This window comes from Chelonia mydas, chromosome 2, assembly GCF_015237465.2.
Source record: "Chelonia mydas isolate rCheMyd1 chromosome 2, rCheMyd1.pri.v2, whole genome shotgun sequence".
Classification (NCBI taxonomy): Eukaryota; Metazoa; Chordata; order Testudines; family Cheloniidae; genus Chelonia; species Chelonia mydas.
The window spans coordinates 259,356,171-259,375,857 of NC_057850.1; the positions used below are offsets into that span (position 1 = coordinate 259,356,171).

Sequence of the window (19,687 nt, forward strand, 5' to 3'; positions counted from 1 at the left end):
AGCCGAACGCTGCGCGCCTGGCCTTAGACGCTCCAGTGGCACTACAAGTCCCAGCATGCAACGCTCCAGCTCGGCTCAAGCAGGAGCGTTGCATGTTGGGTCTTGTAGTTTCCAGTAGCCTCACAGCAGAACCTCAGTAGAAGCCATAACTGAGGGCATCATTGGGAGGGGAATGGGGGCTGCAAGAGGGGTCACGGGGTATAAGCACCAGAAGGCCATGGGGCTGCACAGGCATCAGTGAGGCCATAACCTGGCCCCCAGAACCTTGCTGTCTGGCGATGCTGCCCAAGGTGGGAAAGAACCAGCTTGACCCTCAGATCCCAGGTGGAGGTCACAGGCCCGGCAACGGGCAAAGCAGATCTTTCGCCCTGTAATCTGAGACCCTGTGACGCCAAAATCAACGAGGAACAAACATGGAAACCCCCCAGCGCCCTGATGATGTTTTTACAGGCAACTTTTCTGACCGCTTTTGAGAGCAGCATTCCCAAATCTCGTGATCTTAGCACAAGTTCAGTGGCGTTGGCATTATTTTTATAGTGGGGGTGCTGAAGGCGGAAACCGTGTATTTGGGTTGTTGTTGTTACTACTTAAGACAGGAAGTGCAGCAGCGCCCCTAGTTCCAGTACCTATGCACAAGTCTCACAACATCTGGTGTTTTTCTGTGAAGCCCCTGCTCCTGGAGGCATGTGATAAAGTGATACTAATGTAATCATACCTAGCTTTTATCTCTGCTTTCATTAAAAAAAAGAAAGTATATTGTTAGCCCTCCTGATTACAGAGAAAAGCCTCAAAACGTGACTCAACTACCTAACTAAAGGCTAAAACACGGGAATAAAAAGAGCCCACGTTTTATTTTTTATTTTTAATCTCCTGGGTTTTGGACGCCCAACTCCCGATTTTTAAACATTTGGGGTTGGCAATACTGTAAGGGAGGGCTGAAGCTGACACCCATGAATCTGAGAAGCTCATTGGGGGCTTGTGATACTTCTGCCACAGCATCACACTTCAGTGTGGTGATGTACAATGCAAACACCGGTCACTAATAAGAGTGTGCGCTTAGGCATTTGGAACTGGGAGCCCACATCCACAGCTGTTAAGTTTTCTATGTAATTTCTGATCAAAGTCAGACCTTTGCCAGAACAATAAACGAGTGCAGCGTGGCACCTTTGGGAAACATTTGCTAAAGGGAAATGATCAGCTCCTAAAAAAAAAAAAAGTCATTGCACATAAGGAGTGGAAAATTTTGGTCTGGATTCTGAGCTGCACCAAACCCAGTGCAGATTGCAGGGAATAGGAGGGGAGAGGGAGCCAAAGGTGGCTATCAGCAATCTATGTACCCTCACCCCCTGGATTCTAGTGCACTTACAAAAGATAAGCTGTATGCCTCTTATGCCTCTTCCCCCCCCCACCCCATTTTATATGGTGATTCCTGGAATGACAGCCAGAGATCTAGTGTGTGTAGGGAACATGTGGACAGGCCGAACCCAAATGGGAGCAATATGTCTGGAATCTCCCCTACTGTTCTGACTGCAGGGAAAACTGCCAGGACTTGTGCTTCCCAACCCTGCCCAGCCAGAGATGAGTTACAGGTACACAGAGTGTAAGGAGAGCTTCTGATAGCAGTAGAATCTCACTATGCACATGTGCGTTCACATGAGTGAGAGGCTGCTCTGTGCAAGGTGTGCAAGAGCAGTGTCAACATATTGTCTGACCTCAGGACTCATCAACGAATGAACAGTGGCCAGAGGCCATATCAGTGCAACGAGGGCATGAAGGACAACCAAAGTACCCAAAACTCAACCTGCGCATGTGGATCCACATGGTGGAGAGGCTCTGACAGTGTGCCCAGCTGGCAGTCCTATCTCTCTGTGCACCAGTGTACACATACGCACAAAGGTGAGAGCGTGCCATGAGCCAGCGGCATGATGGCAAGCTCTCCAACCTGACCATGCACCAGGGAATGCACAGCAGGGAGCAGGTCTACAAGTGCATCAATGGAAGAGGAACTTCACCATCCTGTCCATCCTCACCATGCACCAGAGGGATCACATGAGAGAGAGGCCCTTCCAGTGCACCCAGTGCTGGAGGCGCTTCAACTGCCAGTCCAACCTGGCTGTGCACCTGAAGGCTCACCAAAGAGCTGGCCCTGACATGTGCAGGCCCAGGAAAACACCCTTGGGGAGGGGGTTGAGGGTGGCGACCAGATCTGTTGATGGGGTCAGCCCTAAGCACCTGCAGACCCTGCGACCAGCTTCAGTGCTCAGGGGTCCCTCCACGAAAGTTTATGTACACCTTTTACAATGTCAAGGAGCTCACGTAGGATGCTGTATTAATGATGACAGGGTAGAAAATATTGTTTCTATAGCCCAATCCCTAGCTCAAGATAGGCTTCCTCCCAACCACACCCAGCCTGCTCCCAGGAGCTGTGGACAATAAAGCAGATACTGGACACAAGCATCTCTGTGCATGTCCCGTCATTCCTGGGCTATAAACACTGCATAGGGGATGTCCCATACATCCTTGGGACAAAGGGCATCAGATTGCAACCATGTCTCCTTGTAAATTGGATAACATACCCTTGGATAGAACTCCTTTGGTGTTTGAGAGGATTTTTTAACCCTTAGGTTGCTGCTATGTTCTAAACTCTTGGATAAATTTGTTTTTAAGACATCTCTCCTATTTGGCCACCTGCTCAAATGAGTTAATAGACAGTCACTCTGTTTCCATTCATAACTTCAGTGACCAGAACATTCATTTTCTTTCTTTCCTGACTATATGTATAAGAACATAAGAACAGCCATACTGGGTCAGACCAATGGTCCATGTAGCTCAGTATCCTGTCTCTGACAGTGGCCAGATGCTTCAGAGGGAATGAATAGAACAGGGCAATTTTGAGTGATCCATCCCCTGTTGTCCAGTCCCAGATTCTGGCAGCTGGAGGTTTAGGGACACCCAGAGAATGGGGTTGCATCCCTGACCATCTTGGCTACTAGCCATTGATGGACCTATCCTCCATGAACTTATCTATGCCTTTTAACTCGGTTATACTTTTGGCCTTCACAACATCCCCTGGCAACAAGTTCTATAGGCTGACTGTGCGTTATGTAAAGAAGTACTTCCTTTTGTTAGTTTTAAACCTGGTGCTTGATTAATTTAATCAGGTAACCCCTAGTTCTTGTGTTATGTGAAACTGAGTTTCTGGAATTGTGGCTTTAGTGTGTGGGTGTCTGTCCCTGTGTGTGTCTGTCCAGTTGGTTCTCTTTTGCATCCATGACTGAGAAATCCAAGACCCGAACCACCGTCTTTCAATACCTGGACAAACAGGACTTATTTTTCACCTAATGGGCTAAACGACTGGGGTCATGAAGAGCCAGGTGCCTTACACTGCATAGTCCATCATGGCCCAGGTCCTAACTGGGCTGGGGAAGCCCATGCCTTTCTTGGACATCTATGTACCTCAGCAGGGGGAAAACAAATGCCCAAAATCTCCCTATCAATGATCATCAGTGTGGCTGTCTGATTCCTGTCATGCTCTCATTCCAGTCTTACTATGGTGACCACAATCACTCTGTTCAGTAAGTGGTGTACAGTACAGTAAGTGGTGTAATTTTTAAAAATTTCCCATGATAAATTCTCACTGTTCTCAGAATTTCTAGAGCAGTGGTTCTCAACCAGGGGTACATATACCCCTGGGGGTACGCAGAGGTCTTCCGGGAGTACATCAAGTCATAGATATTTGCCTAGTTTTACAACGGGCTACCTAAAAAGCACTAGCAAAGTCAGTACAAACTAAAATGTCATACAGACAATGGCTTGTTTCTACTGCTCTATATTCTATACACTGAAATGTAAGTACAATATTTATATTCCAATTGATTTATTTTATAATTATATGGTAAAAATGAGAACATCAGCAATTTTTCAGAAATAATGTCCTGTGACACTTTTGTATTTTTATGTCTTATTTTGTAAGCAAGTAGTTTTTTAGTGAGGTGAAACTTGAGGGTAGGCAGGACAAATCTGACTCCTGACAGGGGTACGATAGTCTGGAAAGGTTGAGAGCCACTGTTCTAGACTAGAGCATAAAGCCTGAGCCTACAAGATGCTGAGCACCCCCAATGACTTCCTTGTTATCCTAGAGCTACAATTACCCACATAAGCCAATAGATGGCACTTTCAAACAAAATATGCAAAGTAAACACAAAGTATGCATCCGATGAAATGAGCTGTAGCTCACGAAAGCTTATGCTCAAATAAATTGGTTAGTCTCTAAGGTGCAACAAGTACTCCTTTTCTTTTTGCGAATACAGACTAACACGGCTGTTACTCTGAAATCTGAAAAAAGTAAACACAGTTGCCAACTTTCACACGGTAAATAAGCACCCCGACTTTCACAATAAGCCAAAAATCAAGCTAATCCCACTTCAAAACAAGGCCAAAACAAGCCAATCCCTAAGAACCCCAACATGCTATGTGACTAGATCCCCCCACCATGCAGTCTGGGACTGTGGTGGGCCCGCTGTGCACCCCTGACTCTCTCCCACCCTTGCCCCTGCTTGCTGGGAGCTGATAAAAAAAAAGAAGCAACAAGCCAAAAACTAGTCAACAAGCAACTCACAAGCCAATTAACCCCAAATCAAACCCCATTTCTGTGGTTTTTTTGGCGGGTTTGGCCTGTCTGTAAAATGAAATACAGAAAAGCTTCTCCAGTCAGGGTAGTTAACCCACTTCCCTGAGAGGCGGTAGCTGTGTTGATAGGAGAATCCTCTGGTGGACTTAGCGCTGTCTACACTGGGGTTAGGGGGGTATAACTATGTTGCTCAGGGGAGTGGATTTTTCACACCCTGGAGTGATGTAGTTCTACCAGTGTAAGTTTCTAGTATAGACCTTTTGGTAAATCGCCTTACCCCTTTGCAGATGGCAACAGGCCCATGTCACTGATGACCAAGATGATGGGGAACTGAATGAAAGTAGCTTGATTTGTTCAAAGCATTTTCAATCCCAAAGGGCTGACAGACGAGCTCCAGATGCAGTTTCGTTTTTTTTTTCTTTTACTGTAGCTACAAACCAGTTGAAAAGCATAAGCAGAGAAGGAGAGAGGGAGGTCCAAAATACTATGGGGAATGCATTGGGGGCCTGTGAAAGGAACCCCATTAGCGACCCTAGAGACTGACAGTCTGTGTGTATAGCACAGGCAGAAGCATTGCCAACCATCCCTGCCCTGCTGACATGCTTCAGTCCTGCTCCTGAGGGGACCACACCTTGGACTGAAAGGGTAATTAAATCTCTGTGCCCCATGGAGTCTTTCTATCCATTGCAGGTATTGATCTGGCCTCCCATCACTGTTATTTTAGCACTTCATAATCTTGAACATATCTTTGTCTGGCTGGTGAGTCTTGCCCACATGCTCAGGGTTTAGCTGATCGCCATATTTGGGGTCGGGAGGGAATTTTCCCCCAGGGTAGATGGGCAGAGGCCCTGGGGGGGTTTTCACCTTCCTCTGCAGCGTGGGGCACAGGTCACTTGCTGGAGGATTCTCTGCACCTTGAAGTCTTTAAACCACGATTTGAGGACTTCAACAGCTCAGACATAGGTCAGGGGTTTGTTACAGGAGTGCGTGGGTGAGATTCCGTGGCCTGCGTTGTGCAGGACGTCAGACTAGACGATCATAATGGTCCCTTCTGACCTTAAAGTCTATGAGTCTATATTTATCCTCTTAAACTCCCCTGGGGAAGCAGGGAAGTACCATTAGGCCTGTTTTACAGACGGGGCACTGAGTGACTTGCCCAAAATCACACAGGAAATCTGTAGCAGAGCAGAGTATTGAACTCAGGTCTTCAGTTTGCATCTCAACCACTAGACTCTCCTTCCTGTAGTCCTTCGCCTTTAGAGCCAACTCTGATGGAAACTGGTCCACGGATATTTGGCCCATCAATTCATAGGCCACCAAACAGCCATCAACAGGTAACAACTTCTGGACATTATTGATGCAGTAGTGATTCAAGACAGTGACATGGAGGCTGAAGAGTTCCATGTCCATTATTAGTTCCCTGAGATACCCTGGCTCCCAACAGAATTAGCTTTACATACAATACTGGTGTCATCTTTACAGTAGCCAAAAATTTCCCCCCATAATTAATTTACTAAACCACTTTAGTTTCATGTGACTCTTCTTCCTTCTCCTCCTGATGGATGTAGAGCAGGGGTGGGCAAACTATGGCCCGCAGCTGTTTTAAGCTGGCCCTCGAGCTCCATCTGGGGAGTGGGGTCTGGGGCTTGCCCCGCTCTGGTACTCCAGCTGGGGAGCAGGGTCGGGGGCCGTTCCATGTGGCTCCCGGCAGCAGCGGCATGGCCCCCCTCCAGCTGGGGAGAAGGGTCAGAGGCTGCGCCACATGGCTCCCGGAAGCTACGGGATGGTCCCCCTCCAGCACTCCAATGGGAGTTGCAGGGGCAGTGCCTGCAGATGGGGCAGCATGCAGCAGAGCCGCCTGGCCGCGCCGCCACCTAGGAGCCGGAGAAGGGACATGCTGCTGCTTCCAGGAGCTGCTTGAGGTAAGCGCCTCCCAGAGCCTGCACCCCTGAGCCTCTCCCCATGCCCCAACTCCCTGTCCCAGCCCTGATCCCCCTCCAGACCTCCAAACCCCTCGATCCCAGCCCAGAGCACCCTCCTGCACCCCAAACCTCTCATCCCCAGCCCTACCCCAGAGCCTGCACCCCCAGCCAGAACCTGCACCCCGCACCACAACCCCCTGCCCCAGCCCTGATCCCCCTCCCACCCTCCAAACCCCTCGGTCCCAGCCCAGAGCACCCTCCTACACCCTAAATTCCTCATCCCCAGAGCCCACACCCCCAGCTGGAGCCCTCAGCTGCCAAGGGGGGCCCCTGGAGCTCCCAGCCATCACAGGGGGCAGGGGGCCATTGCAGCTTTCAGCTACTGGGGGGACCCCGGAGCTGTCAGCCGCAGTGGCAGTGGGTGCTGGACCTCCCTCCCCTCCCACAGCAGGGCTCGGGCTCAGTCCCACTGTGTCACAGTTATTTTTAATGAAAGTCAGGGACAGGTCACAGGCTTCCGTAACTGTTTATTGCCCGAGACCTGTCCCTGTCTTTTACTAAAAATAACCGTGACAAAACCTTAGCCTTACCTCTAGTGGTAAAAGTGCAGAATTGAAAGTATAGCTGCATTTACACTCGGGGCTTTTGCCGGCACAGCTGTGTCGGTCACAAATTACACCTCATCACACCCCTGCCTGACATAAGCGTGCCAGCAGAGTGAAGCGACCACGCTTGTGGTGACAACCTGGCATGGACACTTAAAGGGGCAGTAGAGAACATCCAGTAGACCCAACAGGTTTATGGCAATTCACACAGGAGATGACGCAGCCCGAGGCTGTGGGTAACGAGTACAGATGAACTTACTGCAATGAGAAATACAAGCAGGTCACGTCTGAGCGTTCGCTTAGTTAGGGCTATTTTAAAGAATCCTCTCTTTTTCCAGCTGCAGGCAACTGTGCAGGAGTTCTCCTGTGAGAGCCACTGTAAGAAGCTTGATACCCATCAGGGACACATCTGGATACATGATTCTGGGGACCAGAGCCAAAAGTAAGGGAAGATTTTCTCGTTGAAAGAGGCAGAGAAATTGAAGATTTGGGCCATGTTCTCTGCATTGTAAAAGGTCACTTGCCCCTCTTCATAGTCCAAGTGAACTCGGATCTTCCTGGGCTTCTTGTCAAGTGAGAGAGGGGTCGGGGGGAAAGTGAGAGCTGCATATTGACAATCCCAGCCCAGCCGTACAGCCCAGATCCCTTCCGTCTGAAGCCTTGACGGCCCGTTTCTCTCCACAGACTCTCTGGCAGCCCCTACAGCCCAGCCATCCCCATCTCCTACCTCCAGCTCCCAATAGTGTCTCCCTGTTGTGAATCCCTCAGAGCCCAGGACACAGGGGCTCACCATGAATCTCTTGGGATTGTCAGGCACATCCAGCCGCCCCGCTCCAAGTCTCACGCTTTTCCCATCCTCTGACAGGACGAGGTGGGGATTTGCTGTTTCCGGATCCAGAGTCACGTTGACTAGAGAATGATGCAGATAGAGAGAGGCAGACAATCAGAGAGAGGCAGAACCCCTTTCCAGGTCAGCTCTGGAGCAAATCGGTGAATCTCCTTCCTCCAGAATTAAATGGAGTGGGGAAGGCAGGAGGAATGTTCCTGGTCTGAGCCAAGAACAGGAAAAACTCCTTCCACTGGAGCTAAATCAGGAATAAAAACATGGGTGACGTGTGACTCATGCATTTGGGGAGACTAGGTGTGAGCGCCGGAAGTGGGAGGGGCCACCGACACCTGGACCATGGTCCCACCCCCTGCTCCCCCCAAGGCCCGCCCCTGCTCAACCTCCTCCCCCTGAGGCCCCACTAACACTCCACCCCCCTGCTTTGCCCCAGGCCCTGCTCCCACTCAGCCCCCTCCCCTGAGATCCCTGCCTGCTCGTGCCTCTTCGCCCCCTCCCCCGAAGCCTCCTCCACCCACTGCTCGCACCTCTTCACCCCCTCCCCTGAGGCCTCCCCTGCCCGCTAAGGAGTGGCAGGGGGGCCTCAGGGGTGGGAGCGGTGGGGACCTCGCGGGAAGAGGTGGAGCGAGGGCGGGACCTCGGGGGGGAAGAGGTGGGGCCGGGGCGGGAAGAGGAGCAGCGTGGGTGGGGTAACAGGGGAAGAGGACAAGCAGGAGTGGAGCCCCGGGGCGGAGCATGAGCGGGGCAATGGCCCAGGTGCCCTTTTGGCAGAGGCGGTGCTTCAAAGACGGCAGGCCGGTGCACCTCCAGAGGGAGGGGCGCCGAATCCCGTTTGGGGAGGCTTAGCCTCCCCTGGCCTCTTATATCCGCCGCCCTTAAATAAAATTGCACATGGATGCAATCCTGGACCCACTGAAACTAATGGGAGTTTTGCCATTGACTTCAGCAGAGCTAGGATTTAACCCCATGAATGCAATTGGCTTTAGCCTCAGCGGATTGTATGTTGGACCATTTCCAGTCCACTTTGGATTCTACTTGTCACCCCATAGCCCGTATGCACACGGGACTTGTCTCAGTTTCTGTTTCAACCCTGGCATAGCAGTGGAAGAGACACAGGTGCAGCGAGTTCCCCGGTGACTTTCTGTGCTATGCTTTTCTGGAGAGACGCGTGCTTTTATGCCACAACGGTGGAAGCTGTGCTAGCGACAGCTCAGTGGAAGCACCATTTCCTTGACCAGTGTGGACAGGGATTTTTACAAGCAGGGATGTGCCTGTATCCCTGGCTTTTTGGGGGTGGTAATGGAGGGAGATGTTCAAAATCCCAACCTAGATCTAAATTCTGGGTCTGTCTCCTCTTGCTGTTATGGCCTTAACCAAGCCTCTGGTTCCAAATATTTTTGAATGTAAGGCTGTTGCATATCCAGATCAGGCCTATTTCTACTTGTAACTGTGCTAGTATAGGCCCCTATGTAGACTCTAAAGGGTACATAGATCTTTAGCACAGGTCTTATCTACTCTGGTTTAGGAGAAGGGGGTAGAACATCATGTTTAAAAGACACTGTTGCTGCTACAACGGTTTCAGTTTTACTGTGGACAGGGCCTAAATACTAGGGAGTTAGCGACGGTAACAGTTCTTAGGGTTACAAAAAAGGGTCTGTTCTTAACTTGGGTTAGCCAACCTGCGTGAGCTCATGGGTTACAATAGCGGTGAAGACACGGCAACTCAGCTTGGACCTCAGGCTAAAGCCCACAGGTATGGAGGAGCCAGGGCTTACAGTCAGTCTTAAAACTCAGCTGCTGCTAACCCCAAGGTAGTTTCTATAAAGTAGCGATCACCTTCTCATTGGCCTGCCGTCACCTGGCCACTCAGTAAAGCCATCTTATGTTTGTCTAGCCCCAGCCCTTTCACCTCATTCCTATTTTGTACTTTTCATTACACTGACAGTTCCTCAGCCCCTCCTTTAAACCACCATTCCAGCAACAACTAACTGCGTCACAGGATGGCACCTGCCTGTCTCCAGGGGTTCATACAGCTGGTGGAGACAATCTCTTCTAATGGCGAAAACCTCTCTTTGGTTTCAGTTGCCTCTTCTCCCAGAAAATCCAGAGGGAGCAGAGATGGTCTGAACCAAAGTTGTGGATCAGAGCATCCTCGAACTTTATTGACATTATGAATCTGGATCCCAATCCAAAAGTGCCTGTGAGGATATGTGCGCTGTTTCTTTAAGAGCCTACTTCAACAAAGTGTTTAAGCAAGTGCGTAATTTCAACCATGTACGTAGTCCTCTTAAAGTTACATGTGTTTAATACCTTGCTGAATCTGAGCCAGAAGGGAGAAGCAGAGAGAGACAGAATAGCTTTAGAGTTAATACTGTTCTGAGTAACGTTCCCTGTTCAGTGTTAGAAGATAGCAACTTTCTAGGATTCTTTACCATTGTCACAGGACAATGCTGGGCATGTATTTCTATAACAGGCCTAATCATAACCCAGATCTGAGCTCTCGCCAGTTCGCTGAGTTCTAAATCCACATCCAGACATTGTGGCCTACGCCCATCTCTGCAATGGAGAAGTAAGTACCGTTCTAGCTCCTCATTTTAGAAAATCTTTGCCTCTTATTTGTTCCCAGCAGTCACAGAAACGTACCTTTTTCTTTATCCAGCTGAGCTCGCAGATTCTCTAGATGAAGAAAAAGGAGACAGGGATGAGATGTCATGCACACCAGTTCTCATGGCACTATTCCAGATGTGCTGTCAGTGCCAAATCCTGAGTATAAAGTGGTTGGAATCTGTGCAAAATGTCACAATCTCACACCGATCTGGCCTCCCATCAGTCGTTCATCATATCCAAAACCGGCATTGCACACCCTTCAGCCATGTCACCAGGAGGGACAAAATCACCCCAGCACACCGGGTTCTCTAACTTTCCATAGATATGCAAAGAGGCACATGCCATGACCCTAGCTGGGGCCGCCTGTGGGGCCACCCAGAGATTCATGGATTTGCAGGACTGAGTCAGATTTTGGAACTTCCCTACATGGCGCCTGGTGTGATGCCATCACCCATGGTCACTCTGGCTGGTGCGACAATCCCTAGTAGGCTATGCGTGTGTGTCTTTTCCTGCCTGTCTTTGTAGCACTGTGGTGGTAGCATGATTATCTCTAGTTAGAGGGGACAGAAGCCAAAATTTGGAACAACCCGCCCCCCACCCCAAGTACACCCCATTGCTCCCCTCCTCCCAGCTCCCACTGAGTGCTCTGTTATATCACCTCCCAAAACTATGGATCACCCTCTCTGCCCCTTCATGTACAGCAAACACATTCAGTTCCCAGAACCCTTTGCACTGGCTGCATTGAGGCTTCATAGGACTCAGGAGCGGATGGAGACTCATAGGTGCCAACAAGACATGACAGAGTAGAACCAAGGGCAGACACACTTCTGCATGAGGAATCAGCTGGTAGAGATTTTGTAGCTGAAGATGGTTCAGGAGTGGTGAGGAAGAAAGCTAAGGTCCAGTGAGAGACGTGGTGGGGACCCATAATGACAAAAAACAGACGAGAAAGAGTGAGATGGGGGAGGAGGACAGAGGCAAAGGAGCAACAGCACATGGGGCATCATGAACCAGAGAATGGGGTGGAAGAGAGACACAATGGGCCCCTGGGGAGACAGGACTGGAGACATCACCCACAAGGTCACTTTGTTTTACCTTTGAACATAGCCAGCACCCCCATTACAAGGCTATTATTTTCAGAGAAGTCGCTGACTCTCTTCTTCAGCACAGGAGAAACGGGCGCTGGAGTTGGGACTTTCACACACTCGCACCTAGGAAAACACACATATCCTGAGGTCTGGTCTACACCTAAAACTTAGGTTGACCTACCTTCATCACTCAGGGCTGTGAAAAATTTTATGCCCTGTACAATGCAGTTAGGTTGACCTAACTCCCACTGTGGATGCAGCTAGATCGATGGAAGAATTCTTCCGTCAACCTCGCTACCACCTCATGAGGGGCTGAATTTACTACAGTGATGGAAACCTTCTTCCGTTGTTTTAGTCAGTGTCTATGCTCCAGCGGTGCTGCAGCAGTGCGAGTAGTGTAGATGCACCCTGAGAGCATTCACCCAGCTGTCGAATCCCAAACTCTCCACCCGCGCAGAAAGAATAAAGACCTCAGCCTATGAGCTGCTGAGCCCATCAACACCCTAACAGGGACAAGTGCATCTAATCCGCATGGCAATTATCGAAATAGGAAGGGCAGCAGTTATACTGGTTAGCAAGTACAAATGTGAACCTTACAACCCCGCTATGAACTATTATTGTTATGCAGATTACAGAAGTGTCCAGATAAAATCAGGGCCCTGTTGGGTTGGAAGCAGCACAAACTCACAACAAGAGAGAATCCCTTTCCTGAAGGGTTTATAGTCTAACTAGACAAAGGGACAGGGAGGGGAAGTGACTGCCCAAAGTCACCCAGCAGGTCAGTGACAGAGCTAGGACTAGAACCCAGCTCTCCCAATACCTGGTTTAGTCCCCTGTCCACTGGGGAGTTAACACCTCATTTTACATGAGGAGAAAGAGAGGTACATAGAGGCTGAAAACATGATTTTTCAGTGCTGCTGAGCAGTCACAACTCACTGACTTCAACTGGCTGTAGGGGACTTGCCTGACCCCTCGCTCTCACCAAATGCCAAGGCGCCATCGGAGTCATTTAGTATTATTTTAAAAATGTAAAACAACAAAGAAAGTTGAGTTTTTATCAAAGTACCAATCCCGTGGCAACCAAAACTCAGCCCCTTTGTACAAATGACAGATATATTAAATACAAAACATTCCCACAGTTGCTGCATGCTGGGAAGCTGGGTGTTCAGGACTGTTTCCAAGACTTTTCTGAGCACACCATGGGGGGACGGAGAGCGGGAATGAGCCCAGTAAGTACCTGCTCAAGGTGCTGCCAACGTCCTAGAAGGGAAAGAAAACAGATGATCAGTTCATGTGCCACAAGAAAGGAGGGTCGAATGCGGCTCTCCGCTACACCAGGGCAAGTCAGTGGGGCCTTGCTGGTGAATCCAGCCCGGCAGGTTTCTGCTGGGAGGCCTGAATCACTTTGTGTTTGCAGTTTGAGTCCCATCTGCAGGTCTCCACACTGGAGAACATTAGATTTCTGGTAACTTAGGCCCCCATCCTACAATTGACTCCACGTGGGCAGGTGCCTGCCCATCTGTGTGGCTCCATGAAGGCGAATGGGTCTGCCTGCATGAGTTTCACTGCAGGATTGGCACCAGAGTCAGAAGTAAAAGGAGGCTTTATTTGATTCCCAAGGATGGCTCCCTCATCTTCTCATCTCCTTAGCCCCTCTTTCTCTGCCTCTTCCCACCTCATGAAGATAAGACACCTCCAGCCGTTCTAGCCTCTTGCGGCAAGTACTGTAGGACAACCCACCTCTTCCCCCTCCTCATACACCAAAAGGCACAGAAGCCTTGCGCTCACCCTCTCTTCCAGTCCTGACACCTCCCTGCATGCAGCCCCTCTGGGCTCCTTCCCAATTCTTCTCCACAGTCAGCCTCAGATCCTGACGTGCTCTGTGTCCCTGGTCTGGTTGGAAGTGAAGGCCACAGGACTTGCTTAAAGGGTGGGATTGGTTCCTCCTACAAGTCCTGACCTGACCCATCTCCCAGCAGCCAGAAATCTTCCCTTCATGCCTGCCTACATAGCAACCCACTGGCTTTCTCTGAACCCAGGAAATGAGCCAGTTCCCAGATGACATCCCAGGTGGGAATTAAATAGATAAGCATTAACCTTTTGGAGACCAGGTACTTTCTGAAGCCCCAGAGACTGTTTGGAGTTTCTCCTCATGGGTAATTTTTCTCCATTTCTATTCAAGATCATTCAGAGGAAGAAACACTGCCTCTGTTTACATATAATCCAGAGACGCACTGACACCATATAGTTCAGTGTTTCAATCTTACAGTCAGTATTTCAGTTATACCGTGAGCTCTGAGTCCTGGACTCCAGTATCCCATAGCTGGGCTTCACTAGCTCAGGAATCTTTCCTCTTTTTGCACAGGGTCACAGGGTCTGCACAATGCAGCCTCACCTTCAGGAATTCTGTCACTGGCTGGGAACATTTCCTTTCTAACTCGCTGATCAGTTCGTTGAGTAGTAACGTTTTCTCTGAAACTTTGGTTACATATTCATTCCGCCTCTTTAAAATCTCCTTGTCTAGCACTTCCAGCTGCGCCAGAAGAAGGCACTGTTGTTCACTCAGAAAGTCATGCAATTGCTCAAATTCCAACAAAATCTTCCGTCTCTCCGATTCTGTCTGTCTCTGCAGGGAACAGATATAACGAGGGGAGGGGCACGTCAGTATTACAGCCGGAGTCTTTTCACTCTCCATAGATCCTTGTGTGTGTGGATGTGGCAGATGAGACAGAGTTGGGGGTTGGAAGAATAAACCTTACAGTGAGAAAGAAGGACAAAAGAGTCTAGGGGGTAGGAGATCAAGAAGTGGAGTAAATCATAACTGAGCCAGTGGAGAAGACAGCAGGAGGAGTTGTAGAGAAGCCACTGGAGATGACAAGACGATCTGGTGCGTGTTGTTGAAGGAGATGAGGTGGTGGCAGGACAGAAGAAATGGAGCTGAGAGGTTAGGGAGGAAGCAGTGTTTAGAGAAGACAAGGTCAAGTGAGTGGCCATTTTGTCAAGAAGGAGATTCAAAATAGGGATGAAGGTCAAAGGAGAAGAGGAGGGGGAGGCTAAGAGGTTGGGCTGGACATCAGTATGGAAGCTGAAGTCCCCAAGGGTGAGGGTGGGGATTATGAAGAGAGGAAGAGCCAGGACTCAAAGTCAAAAAAGGTGGCCAGGGAGGCATCGGGGGTGCGGAGGCAGTGGTTGAGGGTAGAGGAGGCCACCATCGGGGAAAGTGTCTATTGAAACAGTGTCAGAAGGGACATTTATGTGGGTGCCAGGAGATGAAGAGGTCTTGGCAAACTGACCCTTTTGGAGATGGAGTGAGCCTGCCAGGGAGAGCAAGAGAACGAAAAGTTGGAGGTTGTGAACGGGGGCTGAGATTGAAAAAGATGATCCAGAGGGACAGAGGTGGTGACGGGGATGGCGGTGGGAGGCAGGGAGCGTGGGGATGGAGGGAGGATGAGGGTTAGGGTAGATGTCACCAGAGGCGAGGCAGAAGCAGCAGAGATGAGATGTGGATTTGCGGGGGGCAGGGTTGAAGGAGGGCAGAGAGGGTAAGGGAGAACTAGTAGTAGCAGTAGAAAGTGGGGGTTAAAAGGGATATGGAGACAGTGGGAGAGGAGGGAGGGAATAACAGATACATTAGTAGAAGATCAAGATCAGTTGGGAAGTGATCTGCTAACCAGAACGAGAATACATCTGTAACCAATACTGTTTGCAATGAATAGCTCTGCCAGCTCTATGGACCCCAGACAGAGTAACATGTTACTCACGAGGGGGTGTAGTCCGCACTGTCTGCTCATGGAACAGCCAAGTGCAAAGCATGCCCGTATTACTGCCACGTTACTAAGGCCGTGTCTATATGGCGGGTCAGTGCACGGCAAGCTCAGGTGTAAATCTACCAGCCTACTGTGCATTAACCGGCCCTGTGACCCTGCCCGAAAGTTCCCTAGTGCGCTGTGTGAAACTGCAGGGTAGTGGCGGTGTTGTCAATGTCATGGTGTGAGCCCACTTGTCATGCGAGCAGCCAGTATGTGCCCTAGTACTGCTGTGATGAGGCCCATGTAAACAAGTAGAGAGATAGGTAGGTAGATACCAGCAGTTCATCGCTTTTCTCTTCTCCATACGGCTCAAATTCTTCTCTCTCTTGTTGTAAGAAACACAAATTGCTCTGAAGCTTTTCCTGGAAAGAAATATGGATTTGGTGATTTCCGTGTTTTATTTTACACAATATACAGCAGTATTATGTTTGGTTATGTCAGCTCTACACATCTGCAAAGCTCTCTTATGGAGTGACAGTAGCAGCTTGATAGTTAAGGCCAGCTCCCCGGTGTAAGTCCAGTTTTCAAGCCCTCCTCTAACGTCCCCCTAAAGAAGCCAAAAAGCTCAGGCAAAGCATTTTAAAGTTATCATGACTAAAACTTTAGTTTACTTGTTGAAAAAAATCCTAACTTTTTGGCCAATAATTCTAAAATGTTTTGATATCGGGCCCCCAAAGATGTTTTGTTGATCTTACTGAGAAGTGCCTTCTGGTATTGGGGGCTGAGTTAGCTGGAAAGGGTTTGAAAAGATATAAACACTTGTTTTCACATTAATAAAATGGATCAATGAAGTTATTGGCATGTAAAAATTCATCATACTCTCAGTCATACTTTTAGTCTGGTGGAAGTTTGCAAGAGTTAGTCGGAGTTGTTGGGTTTGTTTTTTTTAAATATAATGGGCAGTTACCAAAGTTTGAATTCTCCAGATAATAAACACTTACAATGTTATCTATTGTTATCCTTTTTGTTGTGAATGTTTGAAGACTAGCTACAGTTTAACTTGCATGGGGTGACTGCAAGTGAAGGATGAATATGTGGCATGAATTAAGCGTCTTCATGCTTTAACTAGTTACTTCTGAGTTTTTGAGGTAGAAGAACCCTATTGAGACTATAATAAATAAAATCACAACAAATGAATAATAATACCTAGCTCTTATATGCATTTTCTGAGTGGCAGGTAAATTCCACTGAAATATACTGTCACCATTACAAACCCTAACAAAGGTTTTGTTTATGAATTTCCCTAGCTTACACACAGATGTGTCGATAGCACTTTTCACCCTAAAGCACTCCACCAGAACAACCAGCACTTACAGTTTACAAACCAGTCCAAGAAGAGCCACAGTGAGTAGAAGACTCAAGCCAGCACCTGAGCGAGAAGGGATTAGAACAAGACCAGCAGCCGGACCTGTGAGCCAGACCCAAATTGGTCTGCTCATCATACATCGTCCATTTCTGTTCTCATCCCTCCTCTGGCTTCTCAGCAGGACAGGCTCTCGGGGGGGAGCAGGGAGCCGGGGAGTATAGGGCACGATGGGCAGTGTGTCCCTGGGGGGGAGGGGGGAGCTGGGGGGTATAGGGCATGATGGGCAGTGTGTCCCTGGGGGGGAGGGGGGAGCTGGGGAGGTACAGCGCACGATGGGCAGTGTGTCCCTGGGGGGGAGGGGGGAGCTGGGGAGGTACAGTGCACGACGGGCAGTGTGTCCCTGGGGGGGAGGGGGGAGCTGGGGGTATAGGGCACGATGGGCAGTGTGTCCCTGGGGGGGAGGGGGGAGCTGGGGGTATAGGGCACGCTGGGCAGTGTGTCCCTGGGGGGGAGGGAGGAGCTGGCGGGGGGAATAGGGCACGATGGGCAGTGTGTCCCTGGGGGGGAGGGGGGAGCTGGGGAGGTACAGCGCACGATGGGCAGTGTGTCCCTCAGGGAGTGCTGGGGGGGTATAGGGCATGATGGGCAGTGAGTTCCTTGCGGGGGTAGCCAGGGGGTATAGGGCACGATGGGCAGTATGTCCCTGTGGGGGAGGGGAGAGCTAGGGGTATAGGGCGTGATGGGCAGTGAGTCCCTGGGGGGGGGGGGGAGCTGGGGGGGGATAGGGCACGCTGGGCAGTGTGTCCCTTGGGGGGAGGGGGGAACTGGGGGTATAGGGCACGATGGGCAGTGAGTTCTGGGTGGGGAGGAGCTGGGGGGGTATAGGGCACAATGGGCAGTGTGTCCCTCAGGGAGTGCTGGGGGGGTATAGGGCATGATGGGCAGTGAGTTCCTTGCAGGGGTAGCCGGGGGGTATAGGGCACGATTGGCAGTATGTCCCTGTGGGGGAGGGGAGAGCTGGGGGGGTATGGGGCACGATGGGCAGTGTGTCCCTGTGGGGGAGGGGAGAGCTTGGTGGTATAGGGCACGATGGGCAGTGTGTCCCTGGGGGGACGAGGGAGCCAGGTGGGGAATAGGGCACGCTGGGCAGTGTGTCCCTGGGGGGGAGGGAGGAGCTGGCGGGGGGAATAGGGCACGCTGGGCAGTGTGTCCCTGGTGGGGAGGGGGAAGCCGGGGGGGTATAGGGCAGAATGGGCAGTGCGTTCCGGGGCAGGGAGCCGGGGGGTCTGACCTTCCCCTGACCTGGTTTGTTTACTAGAACCAGCTTCTGCCCCCCCTACAATTCAATGGGAAAACTTCCATTGACTTGGACTGAGCCCCTGGACAGCGTCTCTTCAAAGACATTACTTAGTGCCGGATTTCCTACCTTGTAGGCCTGCGCCACCTCCTCTATGGGAGCCAGGGTGTGATCCCTGTGCCCCCGGGACTCCCTGCACACCAGGCAGATCGGTCTCTGGTCCTGTTCGCAGAAGAGTTTCAAAGCTTCCTTGTGCTCCTCGCACACAATCTCTTGCGCTTTCTTTGCTGCTTCAACACCAAGCCGCACAGTGATTTCTACCATGTTTGCCAGCTGCCTGTTAGGCCTGAAGTTTCTTGGCTGGATTGTCTTTCTGCACTGAGGACAGGAGAGGTTCCCGGATGATTCCTTGCAGTACTCACCGATACACGCCCCACAGAAATTGTGGCTGCACTCGGTGATCACTGGATCTTTGAAAGAGTCCAGGCAGATGGGACAAGTGGCTTCATTTTGGAGATTTTCAGTCAGAGTCAGAGCAGCCTGAGCCATGATTCTTTCTCCAGGAAACAGAAGCAAAGTGAGTTTCACTTTCGTCTGCTCAGCAATGGGTTTGCCAGCAGTGGGTGTGGACGCCCTCCTCCCCTGGCTTTGTGCCCAGAAAGTCCTTTGCCTGCAAGCTCCTAAGTCACACCCTAGAGCAGTGATACTCAGATCTCAGTAGGTCAGGAGCCAAGTTAGCAATCAGCATTACCCAGAAGAGTCACAGTCGTGTGACTTCATTGTTTCATTTATCATAGTGCTCTATATTCATATTTAAACAGTCTGAGAGGGGAAATATTTAGTTAATATATATCATTTATATATATGTCAGTTTAGATGAAGGATTCTCTTGGGATTAAGGACTCAAAATCAGCAGCTCTATGGTAACATTTTCCAAAGTGCCTAAGTGACTTAGGTGCCTAAGGGTACATCTCCACTGCAAAAACCCCTCCCATGGCAGCGAATCCCAGAACCTGGAGCACGGGCTCTGAAACTGTCCTCCTCAAAGCCCGGGGTTCGGCCTGAGCGGGAACATCTACACTGTTATTTTGAGCCCCATAACGTGAGCCCCATTAGCCTGAGCCAGTTGACATGGGCTCTAAGATTTGCTCCCATGGGTTCTTTTAGATGTACCCGAGGTCCCATTTTCAGAAATACAATGGGATTTATTCCCTTAAGTCACTTAGGAGTTTTTGAAAATGTTTCTCCTATGCTTTACACTAGCCTTGGACCTCACTCTATGTCTTGGGAAAGTCACCTCACTGCTTTTTGCCTCAGTTTCCCCCTTTTTGTAAAATAACAACAGGGAAAATACTGACTAACCTCACAGAGGTTTGAGGGGTGTAACACGTCGGTGTTGGCAAAGCAGCTGGAGATCCTGAGAAGCCAGGTGCTGTATAAGAGCAAAGCAGTCTTAAACAAGATCTCTTCTCGGTGCTGAGGTAGCAACCTGCATCTGGTTCAGTGGTGAAGTGAAGGCAGCAATTAGAAATAAAAACCAATATATGACAAATGGGAAAAGGGGAAATAGATAGCAATC

At 50.0% G+C, this 19,687-nt stretch overlaps 1 protein-coding gene across 2 annotated transcripts; it reads right to left on the bottom strand.

Annotated features, from left to right (window-relative positions):
• Positions 1-5,033: 5,033 nt before the first annotated feature.
• On the bottom strand, positions 5,034-19,433 carry LOC102935175 (E3 ubiquitin-protein ligase TRIM39). 2 transcript variants are annotated; one of them, XM_043541823.1, is made up of 8 exons: positions 18,238-19,433; positions 15,781-15,867; positions 14,092-14,322; positions 12,934-12,956; positions 11,704-11,819; positions 10,645-10,677; positions 7,948-8,066; positions 5,034-7,580 (listed from the first exon to the last, which is right to left on the bottom strand). In XM_043541823.1, the coding sequence occupies exons 1-8, from the start codon at positions 18,655-18,657 to the stop codon at positions 7,467-7,469; spliced, it is 1,143 nt and encodes a 380-aa protein (XP_043397758.1). In that variant the 5' UTR covers positions 18,658-19,433; the 3' UTR covers positions 5,034-7,466. The 2 variants fall into 2 exon arrangements, with proteins under 2 accessions (XP_043397758.1, XP_037747336.1); XM_037891408.2 differs by having other exon boundaries at positions 5,034-8,066; positions 18,238-19,385.
• Positions 19,434-19,687: the final 254 nt, after the last annotated feature.

Excerpts from the sequence above, each read along its gene's own strand:
- LOC102935175 (XM_037891408.2), bottom strand. The coding sequence starts at position 18,657 with ATGGCTCAGGCTGCTCTGACTCTGACTGAAAATCTCCAAAATGAAGCC. Across the intron at positions 14,323-15,780 it reads AGAAAAGCGATGAACTGCTG|AGACAGACAGAATCGGAGAG; the intron begins GTATCTACCTAC and ends TGTTCCCTGCAG. Across the intron at positions 8,067-10,644 it reads TCAGCTGGATAAAGAAAAAG|TCAACGTGACTCTGGATCCG; the intron begins GTACGTTTCTGT and ends ATCATTCTCTAG.